The sequence below is a fragment of the Trematomus bernacchii genome, unplaced genomic scaffold, assembly GCF_902827165.1.
Source record: "Trematomus bernacchii unplaced genomic scaffold, fTreBer1.1, whole genome shotgun sequence".
NCBI classification, from domain to species: domain Eukaryota; kingdom Metazoa; phylum Chordata; class Actinopteri; order Perciformes; family Nototheniidae; genus Trematomus; species Trematomus bernacchii.
In genome coordinates this window covers 771,830-794,038 of record NW_022987771.1, presented here as the reverse complement: position 1 = coordinate 794,038, position 22,209 = coordinate 771,830, and the positions used below count along the sequence as shown (strand labels likewise).

General features: G+C 39.9%; 1 protein-coding gene across 2 annotated transcripts in view; it reads right to left on the bottom strand.

The window, feature by feature from the left end:
* The window catches only part of si:ch211-106a19.1 (uncharacterized protein LOC561797 homolog), a 46,464-nt gene that overhangs the window by 9,995 nt on the left and 14,260 nt on the right, over window positions 1–22,209 (bottom strand). For both annotated transcript variants that reach the window (XM_034148787.1, XM_034148789.1), the window contains exons 3-4: window positions 4,632–4,882; window positions 208–406 (exon numbers count right to left, since the gene is read on the bottom strand). In XM_034148787.1, coding sequence (XP_034004678.1) covers window positions 208–406; window positions 4,632–4,882 — 450 coding nt within the window. The remainder of the gene's footprint in view (window positions 1–207; window positions 407–4,631; window positions 4,883–22,209) is intronic.

The following is a 22,209-nucleotide window of genomic DNA, read 5'->3' as shown; positions in this document are numbered from 1 at the left end:
TGGATGGACAGATTAACAGAAGAGTGCACATGACATACAGTCGTTGGTAAAGGTAATTACAATCTCTAAATTGGAGAAAATCCAAACCTTCTGACACAACTTTAAATATCCTTCCTCAGAATGAGTACTGTATCTAGCCTGAGGTCCCACATGACTTTAAGCCAGTCTACATGGAGGCCCACGGGAGTAACTAACAGTCCATCTTACCCTTGTTGGCGGTGGGGGCGCTGGGTGTGGTGGAGACCAGCGTGGGGGCTTCTCTCCACGCCCGCTCCAGGCTGTTGTGCTGCTTGGCTAGCTGCTCAATGGTCTCCTCTAGGTGGGTCCGCTGCTCCCGCTCATACTGCAGCGCGCGCTGCCATCTCCGACTGTGAGTCTCTGCGAGGTCCAAGAAGTCTCGACACGCCTGGGGGAACACAAACACACAAGACAGCACCGAACGTTTAGTTTCTATAAAATACAATCTAAAAATAACAAATTACATTCGGATTACATTTTTTTTATATTCTTAATTCTCAACCATGTGCGAGTGGCTTTCCACTTAAAATGACTTACAGGTCAGATTTGTGCATCTAAAGTAGAGACAGACATTTTTTCAACTTCCCTCAAGTATTTCCAAGTCTACTTACACGATACACATCCAATTATTTACCGGCCAAATCTAAAGCCATTCCCTCTTTCAATCAACATTTACCTCTTAATGCTAACTTACTATTTATACTATAATGATACAATATTTGATCACTTTTTTCCTGACAGCGTACAACAGAGAGAGAGAAGAGTGGTATCGAAAAAGATGAAAAGACATTCTTGCCAATAACTGTAATCAAGGTTATTTATCACCATTGTTTGGAGCAATCATCAATATGTTAATCATCCGTCTGCTCCCTGCTGTGTGAAATGTATCTCTGAATAAAAGTGTTAACATGATTAATATCAGTGAATGAAGAGCTAAGGTTAAACCTCTGATTGAGTAGCAGTCTATATTTAAGTCTAGTGGGGACATCATTGTTGCTGCCTCGCTTTCACTGCCGAGAGGTTACTTCAGATCAGACATATTTTGCATGTCAGCGTTTGTCTGACAGCCTCGCATCGCAGTGGGCTCGAAGGTCAATGAACCTACATAACACCTCACAGCTGACAACACGCTGGATGAAATTGTCATGTGACAGTCATTGAGCTGTCAGCATTGTTTCTGAATAATCTCTTGGAAACTGCTTTATTGCAATCAAGCATTTGTGTTGCATTGTCATTGTTCTCATTGTTCTTCCCAGCAGCACGTGATAACATTTGTTCCACTCAGTGCAGGACATGTCTCTTTGGTCCCCGAGCCTTTTAGATAAAAGTTTGGACTGCGGGCAGCGAGCTGGAGGGACGGATGTGTCTCAAAAGTAATCTGTGTTAGCTGGAAGGTGAGAGCGCAGTATCACTTTGAGGCAGCAGGAAGAAAAACAAGGATCTGCTAACACTGAACTCTTGATTGTTGATTTGTCTCCAGACAGCGGAGTGTTAATCTGTCTAAAAGTGCTTTCAGCCATTGTTCAAATGAAGCATATCTATCTCACACACAATCAGAATATAACAATGATACACTGCTGTTGTCACTTTTTGAAGAAGTTTGAAAATATGTTATATTTTTAAATACATTCATTATGTGTAATTTCAGGTCTTTAATCTTCCTTAGCAACCTAATTCAACAAAAGATATTGCTGTACAATTTCCCCATATTAAATTCTTATTATTATTATTGGACTTTCTTTTGTCATTTGACATACAGTAGTATAATCATTTGAAGTTGTCTTGCTGTCTTGAACACACTGACATTGACGCACACTTGGCCAACGCAGAGAGAGGAGCAATCAGGAACAAATCCAATAAATACCACTTGATTGGTAAAACTACAATTTAAGATGAACTACTGTATGTATTACTTTTACAATATCATCATTATGTCATGCCCTACATGTTGCTATGATCTGAGTTTTCTGATCCTTCACAGAGAGTAAGTGTTATGTTTATCATTTTATAATAATTGTATATCTATTTAGCTACATCCCAAACCAAAAACAAATGTGTCCTCCAGCAATACTCTTTTATAACTAGTTTGTAATGTATTACTTAACTCTAAAGGTAAAAAAATGTATCTTGTTGCGACTTAAAGTGACTAATCTCAGACATTTTATTAAGTCTAATTTAATTTAATGTTGTAATTTCATTATATGTTTAGAATACTGAAATGACAAACATACCTACTCTTTACAAAAGTTACATTTTAGTGGCTTTCGAAAATTAGAACATAACTTTTCCTCAAACAATCAATTGAAATCCCACCACTTCCGATCATCCATAAGTCTTACCTCCAGCAGTCCTGAATGAACATAATTGTCTGGGCCTCAGTTTAAATGTAAGAAGTGCACGTGACATTGTGGTCCACTTCCTCAGAGTTAAACACGATATGAAACTCAACACTGACGTAAAAGTACGATAGTTCCTTTTTTAATGAATGCTGAGTCTCAGGTTGAAACAGAGACTGCATGTGACTTCCGTTGGGGGGGGGAAGACAAGACAAAGGCCAAAATAGAATGGGCGTGGAAAAGGGCTTACGGTGGCATCAACAGATCTCAGTGTCAGATTGGGAAGTCCTGAATGAGTGACGTAGACAAGAGTACAATGAACTTGAGTAATAGGTAGGTGTGATAAAGGCACACACACACACGGCAAAAGCCTGGATTCAATGTCACACATGGCGAGTTACACATCACCGCTAAATGAACTAAATGAGGGTCAGATCACAGAGAACATGCCGTGTCTTATCGCTATGACCTCCTTCTTCCCTCAACCACTCCTCCTAACCCAATTTCTTTGGGAAACCACAACCCTTACTTTCAAGAAAATGCCTAAAATTGCTAAAAACATGGGTGCAGAAATCCAAAAACCCTTACCCTGCACTGCCTCCTGCTTAAAGAGTCATTTACAAGCCCAAACATCGCTACAGGGAGTATGGGCAGCACCTTTTTCTCATTAGAAGTGTTCTTTGCAATACTGATGGCATTTTAATGAGTTCGGCAAACCAAGAGTCTTTTTTTATTGCTTGTCCAGTAAGTCTCAATTTCCTGTACCAATTAATAAAGAAAATGGATGACAGAGAGAAACAGGGAGCTCATTATTTTTTAGCAAAGACCTTTCACATAAAAAGTACAATTTAGATTCTCCGTTTTTTCGATCTCAAGTTTCCTAACAAACTGTTTGAGTACAAATGTCAAGATTGAAGAGTTATCATTTGCTATTGCCTGATCCCAACCTAATGCTTGATTCAGAATCCAAACCATGACTGAATCTGACCTAACAGCCAGACATTTAACAGTGAGTATGCATTAAAGCCTCATTAAACACGAGAAGAAACAACGCTAGCAGCAAAGCCATTGAGAGAAGCAGAAGGAAAGACAAACCTTGTGCGATTGTCTGGTTTTCAGAGCAGGTCTGTCTGTCTGTCTGTCTGTAGTCCAGAAGCCTCTGACTGTCCTCACCAGGCAGGGGGGGGGGGGGGTGTGGAGGTTTTGAGGGGGAGAGTAAGGGCTATTCCTGTCCCCCCTTCCACCCACCCACCATCATATCCAGTATCCTATGCACCTCAACACTCCCTGAACTCTCGTCCACTACTAAGTGTGAAGCCCATGGTATTTACCAGAGAGGAGAATGGACCAGCAGCAGAAACAGTAGAGAACGTGCTGCTGATCATATACGTAGTAGAGACTTCATATTTGGTAGTGTGTGTTACGTGTGAAATGAAGCTGATATTGTTCAACTTAACTGCAATATGTTATTTTGGATGAGAGATTATTTATAGAGGTGTTTTGGACGGGTGCCTTTATTTCTGAATGTAATAGATAGGCGTAGATTTTTACAAACGCTGTACACGTTGTCAAGCACTGAGGAAGTGTGATTTTGAAATATCTTCAATCAATTGTACTGTTTTAAACTTTGGGCTTTTCTCCAAGCTTATTTTTATTACTATAATTTTTGGACACAAATTAAGAAATATTTGTGTTTAAGTAAGTTTAAAAGCACCTTTAGGGTGTATTGATTGATGTTTGAGGTACTGTTGAATTATACTGTGCTTATACATTACTTAAAGACCTTTTATCAATGGGACAAATCTAAATCAGATCAGGGCTACAGTGAAACGTTCCTATTCATCTTAATTACACACCTGTAAAGTATTGTGACGCCAAATTGGACAAAGAGTGTAAAGTGGGGGCATAAATTCGTTTTTGCACATTTAATCTGACATATATCCGTATTGAAACATTGTGATCATCGGATATTTATTCCAATTATCCAGCCATGCAAAAACCCTCTGTAAACCACAGAGAGAGTTTGTATCTGGGGTCAGAAATAGTATTTTTAGCACTTACTGCGAAGGGAGAGGACAGGATCTGGCAAAGTCCAGAACTGCTTATTTAAGGCTGGGGTCTCCATGCCTCGCTGCTCTCGTTTAAAATCTCACACTGTAAAGTCATCTCATCTCTCATCATGCACTAACCAGGGCACTAGAGATGGCTGGCGTTGCCGTCACACTGATCATGCCAAAGCGCGCAGGACTCGGACACTGCTCGGTCCCGGCTACTTACATTGATCATAGCATTGGAAGTGATGCGGAAGAGGGTGGCTCGCTCGTTGACTGCTTTGATCTTCTCCCCCCCCTCCACGGGCACTTTCAGCCCCTCGAGTTCACTGAGCGAGCGCTGCAGGGCCGCCCCGTGCTTGGCGATCAGGTCATTACACGTGCTGAGGTCATCGAGCTTGCTGACCAGGATCTTCAGGGTGCCCTGGAGCTCGCTGCGGTCCGACTGGGACGTGGGCTCCTCGTCCCCCGAGTCATCTGGAGAGGAGAGGTCAGAGGTCACATATACACCATCTTGAACAAGAGAGGATTATTAGGACTGGTGGGTACACCGATCGTAAAAAAAGAGGTTGACAAGGACTATGTAAAAGAAGGTTTGCCTTAGAAAGCATTTCTTACTGTCCAGCTGATGAAATACATAGAGCAAATACACATGTCCATATCCTGACAAACCTTAGTTACTTAACTCGCTATAGACTTAAAATTGAACATTTAGTAAAGAGTTAATACCCAGGTCAAATATTAGTTAAAGGTCTTGAACATATTGTCTTCAGTGATTGCAATGTTATATAAAAAGTGTGTTTCAATGTATCGTGTGTCTTAAAATGTGTCCTTATTGATGTTGTGAATGGAGCTGCTGTGATGCAAGAAAAAATGTCAGACCTCAAATAAAATCCATATTTAAAGAGAAGAATATTTCCCAAAGCAACTGTTTTTTGTGTTTCTGCAAAAAATAACAGGAGCAGGAGAGAAATACTGAAAATGAGGACAAGGAGGACCCTGGTAACATGTTTGTAAAGGTTTGAGTGTAGAGATAGAGTCTCTCCACCCTCTCGTCGCCCTGCCGGCCCTTTAATGTCTAGACAGCGCTGTTCTGCTGTCATCTGCACTCCAACTTAAAGAGTACGCTTTGTCAATTTCAAAAGGTCTGTTATGTCGCAGATAGGGGAAACTGTCACAGTTTTCGGCAGCACTGCAGCAACACTTTCTCCTGAGAACATGGCAGCTAGCTGTGACCTCGCAGAGGAGGAGACTTCAGCGCTGTCAAGCCTATTTAAACCATGGCAGTGAAACATGGATCTCCTCGGGGGGGAAGTTGAGTGCCTGGCAGTCTCAGGACTACATTATGTAACAGCAACTGGGTTTAAATTCGACCGAGACCTTCGGCCAGTCGAATGTCAAGCTCTACTGAGGAACACGCAGCACTGAGACGTCTCCGCGGTGGATTCATCATTAATAAGCGCTGGTGCTTTAGACATCCAGAAAATGCTCCAATTAAAATATTTGTAATGATTTTTTGTCTAATACAATGCAGCAAAAGTTGCTGTCTGCGATATTTGTTGACTCACTAGTCATGGCAACCGTAACAGCATCAATTTAAGAGCCTATGACAGACACTTCATTTTTAGGCCAGAACTGATATACATTTTAAAGAGTAAAAAACATTTCGTTCCTAGTGGCATGACAAAAACGACAGCCCGATGATCAGTTAGTTCAATAGTTTGGTCCAGAATATTAATATTCAAGGTGAAAACTTTCCATGGGAATTAAAAGGAATAAATTGGCAATGTTATATTTACTGTGTAATATAGAAATACACCTTTCATGATATCATAAGCATACAGAATCAATTCATTTGACAAATAAATCAATTACAAATATTGTGAGTTAGTAACCAATGGGGGAGGTACCTTTGAAAATCTGAGCCAACAATGTGAAAACTTGTTGTGGTTCAAAGTGTACAATGCAAATCCATTTTATCTTTACGGAAATCGAATCAATCAATCAATCGATCGATTAAATGTAATTTATCTAGCCAAACATCACATATTTCTCAGGGGTATTAACAGAACACCCTCTGTCCTTAGATCTTCATAGTACACAAGAATATTTCCATAGAAACCCGTATATATTGATATATATTACCACAATTAATGCTGGGAAAAATAGAAGAAACCTCAGGGAGAGCAACAAAGGAGGGCTGCCTCTCCCAGGACAAAGAGAAGTGCACAGATGTTGTGTATAGTTTATAAAATAACAACATAGATAATCCAACCACGAGGTACGATAGGAAGAAACCAGATGAGAAAAGAAAGGCCGGAGAAAAATCTCTCACCATGTTTGCATTCCTCGGTATCCATTTTCCCTAAAGGTAACCAAAGTTCATCCACGAAGAAGAAGCACACACTGAGAACATGTAGAAAAGTCCTTCACAGAGACACAAATCAGTCCAGCCAAAGGTTAGACCAGCAGCCCTACAGTGAAAACCCCTAAAGCTACTATTGATCTAAAATCCATCCACCCATCACCAGCCAGAAATGGAGTATGAATAAAAGCACATTGAATATCAATAAAAGGCACTGCAGAGAAAGGAACAAGCTGTGGTGGTGAAGTCCGAACCGTAGTGAACGTAGTGTGGAGAGACGTCAGCTGCAAAGGAAAGCAAGGAGACAGTGAAGGAGGCGAGGAAGTTCACAGAGTCAGGGAGGATAATGAAATAAGCCTTAAATGAATAATGCGTGACTTTGGCCGGTCGGAGCAGCTTCAAACTGATAATTGAGTTGATGTAAACATCGTCCCACGAGGCAACAATAAGCCTGTCCCAAATCACTTTTGATTGGATAAATGTATTCATACGCCCCAGAGTCTAAACAAAGTTATACAAAAGACTAAATAAGAAAAAACTGACAGAAGGACATTAAATCAGAAAATGTAATTTGATTTAAATGTTTATAAGGTAATCAGAGAATAAAACCTGCATCTTGAGATACTAAAAGTGGTGCTAAATGACTACCGTCTCTCCTGAAGATTTGAATCAAGTTTGAATGTTTCCTTTCAAATCATTGAATACGAGAAGTCATTGCAACTTCTAATTGTATTTAGTTTTTGATTGGTAAGAGTGGGTCTGTTTGACGTATTCCTCTCAAAAGGCTACGGTCACACCAGCAACTACCTCTCTGCTTACTTTACTCTCCAAAGAGGTACAATACACAAGGATCTCCGATGTATCTTGGATTTTGAGTTAAGCCATATACAGCTAGACATAGGGCTGTGCGATTATGGCAAAAATCATAATCACGATTATTTGGGTCAATAATTGATATCACGATTATTAAATACGATTATTCATTGACTTTGAAAAAATCCATTTATTGAACTTTAAAACAAATACAAATAATAATTTGAACAGTATCTTTTTAACTGTTGATTACCTTGAACGTATAATTCAACTGAAAAACCAATACAAAAATAAATAAAATAAATGATACATTTATATTTAAATAAATAATATCAAAATAATAAATACCAATAAACAAGATCAACAAATATTTTGGAGCGCACTTCCACAAGCTACTAAACATATATAAATATGATAAATACAAATACATTAGACCAAAATTAATTAGATCAAATATGTAGCAAAGCAAAATAATTGTTTTTTCCGATTATGTTGTTTTCGTAATTGTGGCAGGCCAAAATCGTAATTGCGATTAAAATACGATGAATTGCACAGCCCTAGCTAGACATATTAAATACATTGTAAATACCGTGCAAAACATTATCAAGCTATTAAATAAACCTGGAGTTAATGCCAATCAACTGCTGAGAAAATGTCCTTTACTTTGTACCCCTTTAAGATGTCCGGGAATCTGGATTTGACTACTCACTGATTTCCTGCTGTTGATAGCATCCTTGAAACAGGACATTAAACATCGTGAATTGATGGTCTTCTCTCCGAGTGAAGATGATACATTCAATCAACATAAATCTCTTACCTAAGCTCCTTTATGTTTTTGAAAGTCATCTTTCTGACAAGATGCTTTTTCAGCTTTATAGATAAACTAATATCAACCTTCATATTGAACAAAAAAAACCCTGTGTGTATGAAAATGCTTTCTGCATACTTCACTCCAAAATATTCTATAAATGAATAATCCCATATAAATTGCTTTCTTTTCAAGGATTCTTCATGGACCAAGGAAGGGTTTTTATAGAGGAGCGGACCTGCAAGAACCTCAGTTAAAAAGAGCATACAAAGATATAATGCATCCTGCCTTTAAGTTTCTTCAAAAAACAACAACCATGAAACTCATTTCAGTTTTGAAGGAAACCCAAGACACCAGCATTGCAAGGTAAGTACTGACTGCGTTACAGAAAGCCCAACGCCTGTGCCCTGCATCATCTCCACATTTGAGATTGTGAAACTACAGAGTAGGGTGATCATATTTGCATAATATGCCGTATACAGTTTGGACATTTTAGACATTAGAGCTACTGTGAGGATAAGAAAGTGGATAATGCTATGGCTGTATCTGCTCAAATATGATGTACAGTTAGGAAGTTTAAGAGTAAACTAAAATACCAGTGAATATATATGCAACACTTGTTCGTATTCATTACACTCATTCTGCCAATGATTTCAGTTCTCTAAGCAATGCCACTTAAAAATAAACTGCCATGTGTAACGGGACATCCTTTTGGAGAAGAGACTCTGCTTACAGCACATTGCCTGTAAACCCAATTCTCATGCCTCAATGACAGAACAGTGAGCTGCAAAAACAAATGTTTGCCGTTGGCTCTTCAGTACAGAGAGCCTTTAACAACACAAGGCTTTTTGCCATACAAAATGAAGCCTCCACAAGTGTGTCAGGAATGTCCTTTATGTTCGATAAAATGTCAAGCACTACCGGACGAGTATGATTACTGGAGATTAAAAAAAAACGTTCAGGCTAAATATCTATCAACTGTATGTCACTGACACATGGGATAGAAAGTGAAGATATGTTTTCTCCAATAAACCCGGGTCAATAAATACACTATCTATGCTGCCTCAATGCATAGCTCGGCCGCTCACACTTCCATTCTCTTTCTCCCCAACAGAAGATGTGGATGGATGGCTCTCCGTAGCAAAGTCGTCATCACGAGGTATGGCCAGAATCCCATTACCACACCAGTCATGCCTCAAGGGCGGTTACTCCCCCCTCCCCCACAGTCCAGCACCTCGGAGAACACCCTGACACACATGCACGTCTGTTCCCAGTTGGTTCCTACTCAGAACGTGATGGCATATTTTAAGCAAATATCTGTGTTTGTGGCGAGCTAGGAAACAGTTCAACACATCCATCGTCCGTCCATCAATCTTCAGTTTGTGCATACTGTAGGTTCTTCTCCTTTCACTCCTTCCTTAGTTTGCATCTCAATGTGAAGAACAAAAGAGCAAGCGAGAGAGAGAGAGAGAGAGAGAGAGAGAGAGAGAGAGAGAGAGAGAGAGAGAGCGAAAGTGGAAGTGGAAGCGGGAGTATACATGTGGGAGAGTGTAATTGGGAGAGCTGTGTTCTTGCTTCTGTCCCACTGTCAGCACTCGTCTCTCGTCCCTGAGGACATCCTGTCAGCTCAGTGGCTGACAGGATGTCTCTCTGTGACAGAAAGACGTGCATGTCGAGCAGCAGAGCAAATGGGAGAAATGTCCTGCCCCTCTGGATTAAAGATGGTATTTGAACAAACTGAAAGGCTTAATCAGAGGAGAAACTTCTGTCAGAAATATTTAGAAGTTTTTCATCTTAGAAGCATGCTGGCATTCACGGCATGCTTGCTATATATGTAAATAACAGGGATTCATCAGTGGGATGATAGAGAAAAAACATATACATATTTTCTGTTGCAAACTATTTGTATTTACCTGTAATTTGTAGGTGACAAAGTTGCACAAAGAAAGAGGAAGATGATTGAAAGAGAAAACATGAGAAGTATATCAGAAACAGGAGAAGGAACCAGGTAGATGAAGAGCGAAGATGTGTCCCTGGGGAGGGGGGTGTAATCCCGGCCGGTAATTGCTAACTGGCTCCACACCTCCCGTGAGATACATCACAAGGACACAAACAGAGGAGACGGCAGGTTAAAGCCAGTAACGCTCAGCTCTCCACAAGCACATGAGAAAGTGTGCAGTGCAACTCATCACTGTCCCCAGCGCTCTGCGGTACAGCTCTGCCAGAGTATCCAATCGAAACAGCAAACAACAAAAGAAAAGATTACCGGCAAACTGCAGCAACTAAGCAATGACTTTTAATTCAGTAACATTTCCTAATGTGCTACGATAGACAAAAAGAAAAACGACCAGACTGCTGACTGCTAAACTGTAGATGTATATTCTGGTGTGCTGTGTAGATCTGATGAATTCCCAGCTAATGCATCAGTAGAATGGCTCTTGCTTACTTCCCAACTCCTACTGTCTGAAGGTGTAGGTCATTAATTACCGTACACCCTCTGAATACTAACAGAGCTAATCTACACAAGTCTGGTCACTGGGATCGGATTTCCAACATCTTAAAATAAGATGTTGTGCTCTATGGAGACCATGAAAGCAAGAAGTGAAGCCTGTGTTTGCCATCTGTAAGTCATCAGCAGTGATCTGAATAATAATTAAAACTCATGTGTACATGCATTCAGTTCATTCATGCTCACACACATACATTCTTCAATTACATGCATGCAAACAGCTGTCAGGCAGACAGAGGAGGGTCTGCTGACAGCTGTCCTGGTTCATGTAAAACAGGGATGGTATCTAAAGATCAAGTAAGAAATATGAATGCTTTTGAAAGACATGTCTCCTGATATTGCAGATTGGGGATCGGCCATTCTTAATATTCGTCTTGTATGTTCCAATTTTAAAGTAGTGGCTCATGAACACTCACCAACAAATCATTGGGATGCAGATTTATCGTCCTCTTAAAGGTCCCATGTCATGCTTTTCCGGTTATTACCCGTCCCCTTGTGTGCTATGAAGGTTTTTATGCATGTAAACGGTCTGCAGAGTCACAAACCCTCAAAGTACACCCTGTAGCGAGTAAAGCTCTAACACAGAAAAGACCTGTCTATGCTGCCCCAGAACGCCTCGTTGGAGATTTCTCTTTTTCCATTGTTTGCTTCCTGGGTTCTGTGACGTGTGAACACCCAAATCAACAACAAATGACCGGATTGGCCCAAATGGACCAATCCGCGGAGCACCTCAAACACCAGGATTTAATAATACATGCAATACAGCATTGCTTTACCACACTAGGCAATAATGAATTTGGAATTTTTCATTTAATTAAAGAAGCGTACCTGGTGAGATACTTAATTAACTTGCCATTTCATCAAATACAGGCTTTGTTTCTCTTACCGTTACTGAAGTATAAAATATTTACATCGAAAACTATTTCTAATCCATATCCCTCAATCATACTAAGCGCTGTAATGAAAACTACATCTTACAAATGTACACTTGACAAAAACTAACTGTTAAGTTACTCTCACTGATTCTCTTTGAACATTTTAAGATGAAGATAGTGATCCATCATGATAAATGTCCCGTCAAGTGTTGCAAAAATAATGAGACATCAAGGTAGCCATCTGTCCAGTTTGATGCAATGAAGAAATAAATAAACGCAGTGTCAAGCTATTTATTAAAATATTTTCACTGAACTCATTAAGACATGTTTGAAGGTAATGTTGCACTTTGTTTGTTCATGAGATGTACTTTGATCAAACTCCAGATGAAATACTTGTTATGGTTTAAATGACTTAAAGGTCCCATGTCATGCTTTTCTGGTTATTACCCGTCCCCTTGTTTGTTATGAAGGTTTTTCTGCATGTAAACGGTCTGCAGAGTCACAAACCCTCAAAGTACACCCTGTAGCGAGTAAAACTCTAACACAGAAAAGACCCGTCTATGCTGCCCCAGAACGCCTCGTTGGAGATTTCTCTTTTTCCATCGTTTACTTCTTGGGTATAGTGACGTATTTCGGGTATAGTGACGTTACGTCCACGGAGCCGTTACGTTTGGACCAATCCGCGGACTTCCTCACACACACACACACTCGGCGGGACGTTGCGAGGCTCGCTGCTGCGAGGAGCGGGACACTGTGAGCTGGCTCACTGGTGTGGGGTCGGCGAGACAGCGCGGAACTCAGCTGGGCTCACAGGGAGGGGGGGGCAGGAGCTCCAACAAGCCATTTAGGACAGAGAGTGAATGCACATACTATACAGAGATGCTGTATGAGAAACCAATGTGGGTTTGGAAAATTGCACAATATAAATGTATTTTAGTATACCTCAACAATGGAATTATGATCAGTAGAAATGGCCATGACATGATGGGACCTTTAATTGATTATATGTTAAGCGTCTTTGAGCATTAGGAAAAGCGCTATAAAAATCCCATGTATTATTATTATTATTATTATCAAACCAGAAAAGAGCCTTTACAGAGTAGTTGTAGGTGTCTGTACTCTTAAGCTATGTGCATTCATTGTGAGAACATAACACATAACTGGAGTTCAGGGGCTGACCCTGCACTTTGACCCCTCTTACCTTATTTGCAACTAGGGAGGCAGAAAAGCAAAATGTCCTCTATCTGTGCGGACCTTTATACAGTCTATGGTGCACACAAATCGACCAAGGTTTCACATTCACTCTCAGAGCAGAAACACAGACGTCCCTCACCTGATTATCAAAGTGCTGAGGAATCTCACATGGTGGTGCGGCTCCAGAGAGCTTACACAAACACACTCAAGATGAGTCATTACAGCAGCACACACCGACTTTCCTTGCCTGACCACAGATGCCACTGACTGTAACTGACTCAATTAACGATTAAAGACTTCATACATATATATTTCTCATGCGGAGGAACTATTGATCCAATAAAAAGATGGATGCAAATAGTGGATGGCCAGACAGGGGGTGTTTCTCAATCTCGAGTACGCTTGCTTGGTGGCACATGTCTGCCGAGCATCTTGCTTCAGAAGCGAGGCAAGAATACTTCCTGGCATTCGGAAAACGAAGAGTGGAACAGGCTAGCAAGTGTGCAGGTGTGCGTCATATGAGAGGCCCCGCCTTACATCTTCCGCCACAGATTTGGGGAAATTGGTCCGTGCGCAAAGCATTGTGGGGATTTTAAGACCGCAGAGTCTACACATGTGCAGCCTCGAAATTTCTCAATACGAAGTACGCCGGGCTCGGTAGAATTCCAAGTATGCTGGACATTGGAACAGTTCTTCGGTGGCACTCGATGACGTAGTATGCTTGAAAGATTGAGAAACACCCAAGGTCTACAAAATAGGGTACAAGGGCAGTTGTACACGCTTTCTCAGGATCAAAGCAACATTTATTTGTAGGTTTATTGTAGGATATAGTTGATATGTACCAACAGGAATCTCACAACTGCATGTTAACTTTAATTTAATTAGACAGAAGTCACAAAATGTTTCGAAGGCTCGTCAGATTGCTATCAGGTTTGTAAGCACTGAGAGTTGATTCAGAAATAAACCTTTCTGTTCTCTGGCAGCTTTCTTGTACTGCTTCCCTCTTCTGTTTTGTTGTCAAAATCACAATTCTTCCTAAAACTGGAGCACTGCTGTCATGACAGTGACAGTGAAAGGACATGTCTGAATGTGATTGTCTGGCATATCATGGGGAGCTGCGACATTGTAAAGCTTCTTATTATTCAGGCTGTTTTATTTGTTACTTTTTTCAGCAGTGGCCGAGTTGGAACATTGAGTTCTCCAATTTACTGAGCTGAAGTGGTTTCTACTGGCCCTGAGCCAACACTCAACCGTTGTTACTAAGCTCTGCATCAGTAACATACATTTAACTGTGCTCTGCTAAAAAACAATCTTTATTTTTGATTGGTACTAACAGAGGTTGATTTTGTATTTGCTTGGTAAGGACATATTTATACTCAGTTATTATTTATGTTTCTTTAGTACAGTATGTCCTTCTATTAGTTAGTCATACTAAAAGCAAGGTTATTAGTTGTTTATGGACATGGAAATAATGCGCGAGTTGACCAAGGTAAAACTAGTGTTTTAAAAATGTCAATGCACAGTTTTTAAAGCCAATTTGCCAGAAATAAAGTGGCTAAGAGCGACGCATCATGTGTTATGGCTATAGTTTCATTCGCATATCATGGACACAATTATAATCCTGCTGATTGAACTACTTTTTTATGTCCTTTACTCAAATGGTGTATTAAAATATCTTAAATCCACATTTGTAACATGTCAAATATATATTTTCTCTATCCGTGTTTCAGATCTCAACATGTGAAACTCACAAAATGGATGTCTTCGAAGATGTCCATACACATGATCCATACACGTTCACATTTGATTTGTTTCCATCAGCCAAGACATTGCTTTGCTAACACAGCATGTTGTGACACTATAAGAGAACAGCGAGTAATATAGCATTTTGTCCCTGAGGGGTTTCAGACTGTTGAATCGATTTCAGAGTTGTGATGTGTTGGTTGCAGCTCAGTTTTGTTGTGTAACCTAATCACACCCAACAACATTAATATTGCAGAGAGTGTGCAAAAGTGTACTATGAAAAGTCGTAAAACAACATGATGGCGGATATTACCTATGCCCGACTCATCTCAGTGAACATACAGAAACAAAGCCAGAAAGCCTGGGGCTGAAGAGCACAGCTGTTCAACTCAACGCAGTCCAACTCTGCCACGAGCAGGAACAAGGAATGATGACGTGAGAGAGGTGGAAGACAGAATAAGATGTGCAAAGAGGAGGAAATGTAACAGCTAACACATATCTTCATGTTGTACTCCAAAAGTACATATTCATTTAAAGTACATACACCATAAAGTACACTGATGCTACTAACCTGTGATGAGCAGTAATATCTTTGCAAAATGTTTCACTATTAACATTTTAGGACAACGTATTATGCAGGCTAGTATTGCTTTGATGGGACAGTGCAAACTAATGATGGATTCCTTACACTATACTTGTCTTGTTGTAAAGTTTGCACTTTAGGACCCTTGGAAATATAGCATGTTCTTCTTACACTTTCAAATGATAGAAATAAAACTACTCACATAATATAAATTGTCAACTATTTGAATAATCTACCATGGACTTATTTTACAAAAAAAGTCAAACTTCTATAATATGAGTTTCTTACATTTGAACCTGTTTTGGTTTCTTTACTTCTCTAATCCAGAAAACAGATTATCTATGAATTGTGTTTTAAGTGTTCGACAAATCAACCTTTGAGGACGTTATCTTGGGCTTTGAGAAATTAGTATCAGCATTTCCCCCCATGTTCTGATATTTTAAAGATCAAACAACTCTATTAATCAAGAAAATAATAACACAAGAAATGTAATTTATATTTGGTTGCAGCCCTACGCAGTTTCACGCTGCCAACCCATCATCTAGGCATTAAAAGGGTCCAACTCATCCATACAGTATGCACATTTTTGGTGGAGCAGGCGCAGTGAAGAGATGGGAAATGTGTGTGAGCAGGAGGAAGAAGGGAAAGAGGGAAGGAAGCAGTTAGGGGGTGCAGGAGAGAGGACACTCTGCTCTCATTACAGCGTGAGGCGCTGCATTGTGAGGGGAGGCTGCAGAGAGGAGAGCCTCCATGGTGACAGATGACAGCAGCAAGAGAGAGAGAGAGGAGGATGGATGGAGGGATGACAGCTACGATGAGGAGAAGAAAGAAGGATGAGGAAGGTTTTTGTCATTGGACAGATGGAGAGGAGTGTGACAGCTCCATGCTAATGTCTGATAGCATTAGCCATAGCTGTACTGACCCTGGTTGACTTTACTCAGGCAGCCCGAATGGCAGAGGGAGCGGACCGTCCCCGACTCCCAGCAGCTCCGGCCCTTCATCCCCCCTCTCTGCTCCTGAGAGGCGACCCCGGGACACTACATCATCCCATCGAGGGGGGGGGGCAGAGGCAGCGACTTTCCCTGTTCAGCATCGCAGCGTGCTCACACATACATGCATACTCACACACGTACACACCGCACAGAGGGCAGGCTCTCCCTCGTGTGACTCTGGCTTTTCTTTCTTTTCCGGAAACCCGCTACACACACTCACAAAGCTCGGCACATTTACAGTTCTCCTGCACATGCTTCTCTCAGTGCGGTGCAGATTGGGAGAGGGAAGGAGGGAGGGAGAGAGAGTGAAGCAGAGAGGAGATAGGACTCAGCAGCCAGCAGTCAAAACTTAGACCAGAATGCACTGCTTCCTCTCTGTAACCCCTCTCTCTCTCTCCCTCTCTCGGTCTGTTCTCTCATAGCCTGACAGAAAAGTCAACTATTTCAGGAACGGCAGAGATGGTAATGAGTAAAGGCAATGTCACTTCAAAAATAACACCACAAGGAGCTTATGTAGGAGGAGACATGAGGGATGAAAAGATTTCAGATGAAGTTTTGACATATAAATCTTGCTACTAAACCAAGGGCAAAAGGTCAAACCGAACATCCCTTCAAGAAATGGTCTATTTCCTCTCTTACTGATTTGCCCTTCCTCTGTCAGACTCTGTTTCTGGCGCTGATCACTTCAAATCTGACCTCCCGCAGAAAGGTCACAGCACATGCAGAATACAGTAGCTTATAACAAACCTCACTCCCTCCCTTTTCAAATCAGGTGAAGGTTATTATCAAATATCACTGACAGTGCACATCTCACACTGTCCTGTAACTCAAGGTCACCTCAGCCACCTGAACTAACTCCCCTATCCTGTGAACACATACATTACACCATCTCTAGGTAGGTCTATATTGAATCTAATCTTAATCACATCATGATGATCAGTACAACCACCTCCTGCTATTATTTCAGTCAATTCTGCAAGTTTAGTTATACGGTAACAGAAAGCAATGATACAAAATATATCAAAATGATTTATTAAGCTTGTTGTTTTAAACATTGAGTATGGAGAACTTGGTCGTATGTAATTTATAAGAGTGGAAGACAGTTCATTGATTTGTACATCAATTTGGTATTTTCATTATGTTGATGATGATGTAATGTAATCGTGATATATTAATATTTAATCTCGTTATTGTAAACTGCCTGCAATTGGTAATAAACTCTAATTCCAGTTTATTAGTAAATACATTATTTCAATCTAATTTTTTAGGTAGAGCAAAAACAATTAGTGACATCGGATTGTACATAGGTCCAACCACCCAATCAGCTCAAAAGGACCTTATTGTAGTGATCTCTGTTAGGCGTGTTTTAATAATGTATAAGCAAATTGCCTAGCTTTAGTTTTAATTACCTCTAGAAATTAAATATTTAGCATGTTTTGCTTAGTTTTAATTATGTTGAAACTGTAGCCCAGAATACATAGGCTATGCGTAGTGTTGGACAATAATGTGTGGATTTAAATTTGAGAGGACACTCCTACTACACCTTAGATCAGTGTCAGGGGTGTCCAAACTAAGGCCTGGGGGCCAAATGCGGCCCGCAGACCATTTTGAATCGGCCCTATATTTAAAAAGTATAATGGGATATGGCCCACAAATGAAACTTGTGCTTCTCTTATATTGTACTTCTTAAATATAAATGTAAATAGTATTCATGTGTTAATAAGACCACCTTTTAAATAAATTCAGTCAATTCAAGTTGGAAACATTTTCTAACATATCTTAGTTGATAAGAAAAAGCCTAATAACTTATTTACATAACAAGCTTGAAATACACCGTTCATATTTCTCCTTATTATAATCACTCTGAGCTTCTGTTTTAAGGGATGAGCTGCTAACACTCACAAGCATCATTTACCTACATTTGATTGATTTTGCTAACTTATAACTGAACTAATGAGGCGATATACCTCTAGTGAGTGGCCCAGCCCTTCGTATATTTTTCTGTATGTGGCCCTCGGTGAAAAACGTTTGGACACCAGCTGCCTTAGATACATGTGTGATTAGGGAAAGAAAGGCAGCAGCTCAATATTGAGAAATCTATTTTTATGTATCAGTAATTCTATGAATACCTCTGGGTCCTCATTTCAAGAACATTTTAGGGTTGCTACCATGTTAAGATCCCTTCAGCTGTGTAAACTAGGCCAACAGTGTATCGAGTCCACCGCCTGCTTCAGTATCACATGAAGCTCTTCTGCTGTAGGATCTGTGTCGCAGTGATTCTGAAAAATATGTGATAACGGCACAAAACTGGTAACAGGGCGTGCTGCTGTGGACTGTAAGTGAGGTGAGAGAAGTGCTGACAGGGAAAGATTGTTGGACTGTAAATAAATAACATCCACTAAATGTCATGGGGCTTGTTCGAGGGGGTGCTGAAGCATGACACCTCAATTCATTTCATACCTGACCTTCACTTATTTTCTTCAATACAGTTAAGGTTAACCATGCAAAAAGAGAAAACACTGACTAACAGCAGGCTGCATGGGCAACCCAGTCTCACGGCATTTCGTGTTATAGTCACGACATTTAATCTATTGATTCGTGTTCACCATCACGATTTTCCCTTTTTTTTCATGTCACACAGAACGATTTTAAAAGCGATGTATTTCTATTGGTAGTATGTTTCGTGCCTGCACCACGTCTTTTTGTCCGGTCGGGTCTTGGAAGACCGGAAGCTGTGTGGTTCATAAAAACATTTTCTTACTCAATATCAAGCCACGATTATTGTTTTTATTTTAAATTGTATAATGTCGGACTTGTGTGTATCGCCTACGTCTGTTTCCGGTGACTTTATTTTGAAATTCAGTTCCTGACGGACGGCAAAAAAGACAGAGATTATAGAATTAAACACATAAATAAAAACAAGGATAATTGTGTGTTATTGTTGAGTAAATAACAGTGTGTTATTTAGAAAAGAATAACAAATTAGAAGGGAAAAAAAAGATTTCAAAAATACAGATTTCAGTATTCTGAGGCTCTGAGCCACATTTCTTTTCCTCACAGACGGCAAAAAAAGTCCGACATTATACAATTGAAAATAAAAACAATAATCGTGGCTTGATATTGAGTAAGAACATGTTTTTATGAACCACACAGCTTCCGGTCTTCCAAGACCCGACCGGACAAAAAGACGTGGTGCAGGCACGAAACACACTACCAATAGAAATACATTGCTTTTAAAATCGTTCTGTGTGACACGAAAAAAAGGGGAAAATCGTGTTCACCAACACGAATCAATAGATTAAATGTTGTGACTATAACACAAAATGCCGTGAGACTGGGTTGTCATGGGATATATGATTGAGTTGTTTTAACAGTCCTTTATTTTCTTGTTTTCGGATAACATACTAAATGTTAAAGGTGGGCTAGGTAATTTTGGAGAAACCAGCTCGAGTGCGCTAGAATTTGAAAATACACAACCGGAAAAAATCTGCCACTTCCTTACAGAGCCCCTCCTCCAACACACACGAACGCGCACATGACCAATGAGGGCACGAGATAAGTTTGTGCACAGATGGAAGGCTGACAGGCAGGTAGGCCATCCAGTTATTTTAGCCGGACCGGCTCAGATGATTGGTCGTGCTTTTTACAGTACTACGGCTTCCACAGATGACATTTTTTTAATGTATTTATTGTCAAAGCATTTCAAATATTCATTGCTATCGGGATGTTAAGAGCATTCCATGGAATAAAACAAAAAGTGTTTCTGAAATAAATTACATACCCCACCTTTAAGCACTTCCTGTATTTTGAGTACAAACTGTTCTCTATAAATAAAGTATATTAGTATAAACTATGGTTTAAACTGAGGTCAGTAAAATCACGTTGGAAGGTATTTGTAAGCATTGCTGTATTTTATTTCAAATTGTAAACTACTAAATGTGGTAAATATCAAGTAGCCCATGTGAAACTAACCGGAATACAGTATACTTATTAACCTTATTATTACTTATTTAGATTAAATGGTAAAAACAAAATCATCTTATTTATTTTTACGCCATTTTCCTGTTAGAAACTACACCCTTATTTCTAAATGTAGGTGACTCCAACACTGTATCATCTCCATGAGAGAATACTAGTTTTAAAAACGAACTTTCTCTGAAGTTAAATTAAGTTACCCAAAATATCACATATGTACTTTTAAAAAATCACACAGTTAAGCAAAAAGAAAGAGCCCTGGGTTCCCCTGATCATTATTAGTATCTAAAGAGGCTGTTCAAAGAGCACGAGTTACAGCCTCATTACCGCATGAAGAACAAGGAACCCAAACGCTGCCCACAGCCGGAAAGCACAAGCTCATTAAAACCAGACAGCTTCAAAGAATGGTTGCCTTGTGGGAAGGAATTCATTTTAAAAGGAAAATGACAGTTTAGAAGTCACATTCTGAGATGCAGACCTTTATAAAACATTTTACTGTGTCAATTCAAGCAGCGAAAGCCATATAAATGTCATTGATCCATGCTAAAAGACCACATTATACTAACTAAAGCCAGAACACCACTTGCATCTACAGTAAGAACCAGAGACTCAAATCGATCGCAGTGAAATACAAGCTGAAACTGAGGGCTCCTGATGGACTGATTCTCCTCCTGAGGCGATAACAACCCGATTCTCCGATTTTTAATTAACCACAAATCTAAGAGTTAAGATGAATTGCCTCCTGCGTCAAACTGCACTGGCTTAGGTATGATGATTTAGTTATCACAAACAGACACAACACTTCATGTGAGTGCTGCAGCAGCACAGGGAAATTACAGCGGACTCTCAAAATGCCGTTGCAATGAATCATCCGGCCCGCATCGCACTTACTCATCATTGATAAATAGACTTGAGGCCAGGTAGGATTTGTGCATCGATGCTGTAAGAACCATCCCTCCACATGCCTTAACACATAATAATAATAATAATGATAATGTTTTTCATAGTTGATTTAATCTTTAATGGCACAATAATTAGTCAGATCATTTACTCAATAAATGATAAACTTTGTGTAAGAGGATCTAACATTACATCTAAATATGTGTTTACAGGTAGACAGTCAATAGTGCCTTTTTATGTCCTGAATAAAAATAGCCTGGCTTTTGAAAAAGTATGTAAATGTTGCAGTGAAGACGTGACAAATCCTCCTCGTAAGCAATAACCACAACCAAACGTTTCCATGGTAGCCGACAAGAGCTGCGGAAATTGGCAGTATTTTGAACATTTGCTCATTAAGCAAGAGTTTCAGTTCAGTGACATGTGTGGGATGTCTTGCATGTTCAGTTTAATAGCCTTGAGGTCAGGACTGCATCCTTGCAAAAACTGTAGAGTTCATTTTAACGACGTATTTCTGTGTCAGTGTGAGCCATTATCACCACATGAGACCTAGTGTCCTCACTTTAACAGTCAGATCTTAAGCAGATACATGTATATTTTAGCGTACATAGTTAGATTCGAGTCACATATGGAAACATTACAACAAAGGTTTGAAAGGTTGAGAGTCTGCTTTGAAAGAAAACTGAATAGTAAGGTTTAAACATTTTTGAAATAATATGTCATGTCCTAAACTGTGTCTGCAGTGCAATGCATATACTGTATGTGTTTTCAAAGATTTGAAACCTGCTTTGCATTATCAACAAACTTAAAGGTGTTTTATAGCATTCCTTATTCCAGAAATGTTTGAGATTATTTAATTACTTGAGGTCCAGGTCCTTTCAAATAAGCTGTTGTAGGAGTAGTAGTAGTAGCAGTAGCAGCAGCAGCAGCAGCAGCAGTAGTAGTAGTAGTAGTAGCAGCAGGAGTAGCAGCTGGAGTAGTAGTAGTAGTAGTAGTAGTAGTAGTAGTAGTAGTAGTAGTAGTAGTAGCAGCTGTAGTAGTAGTAGCAGC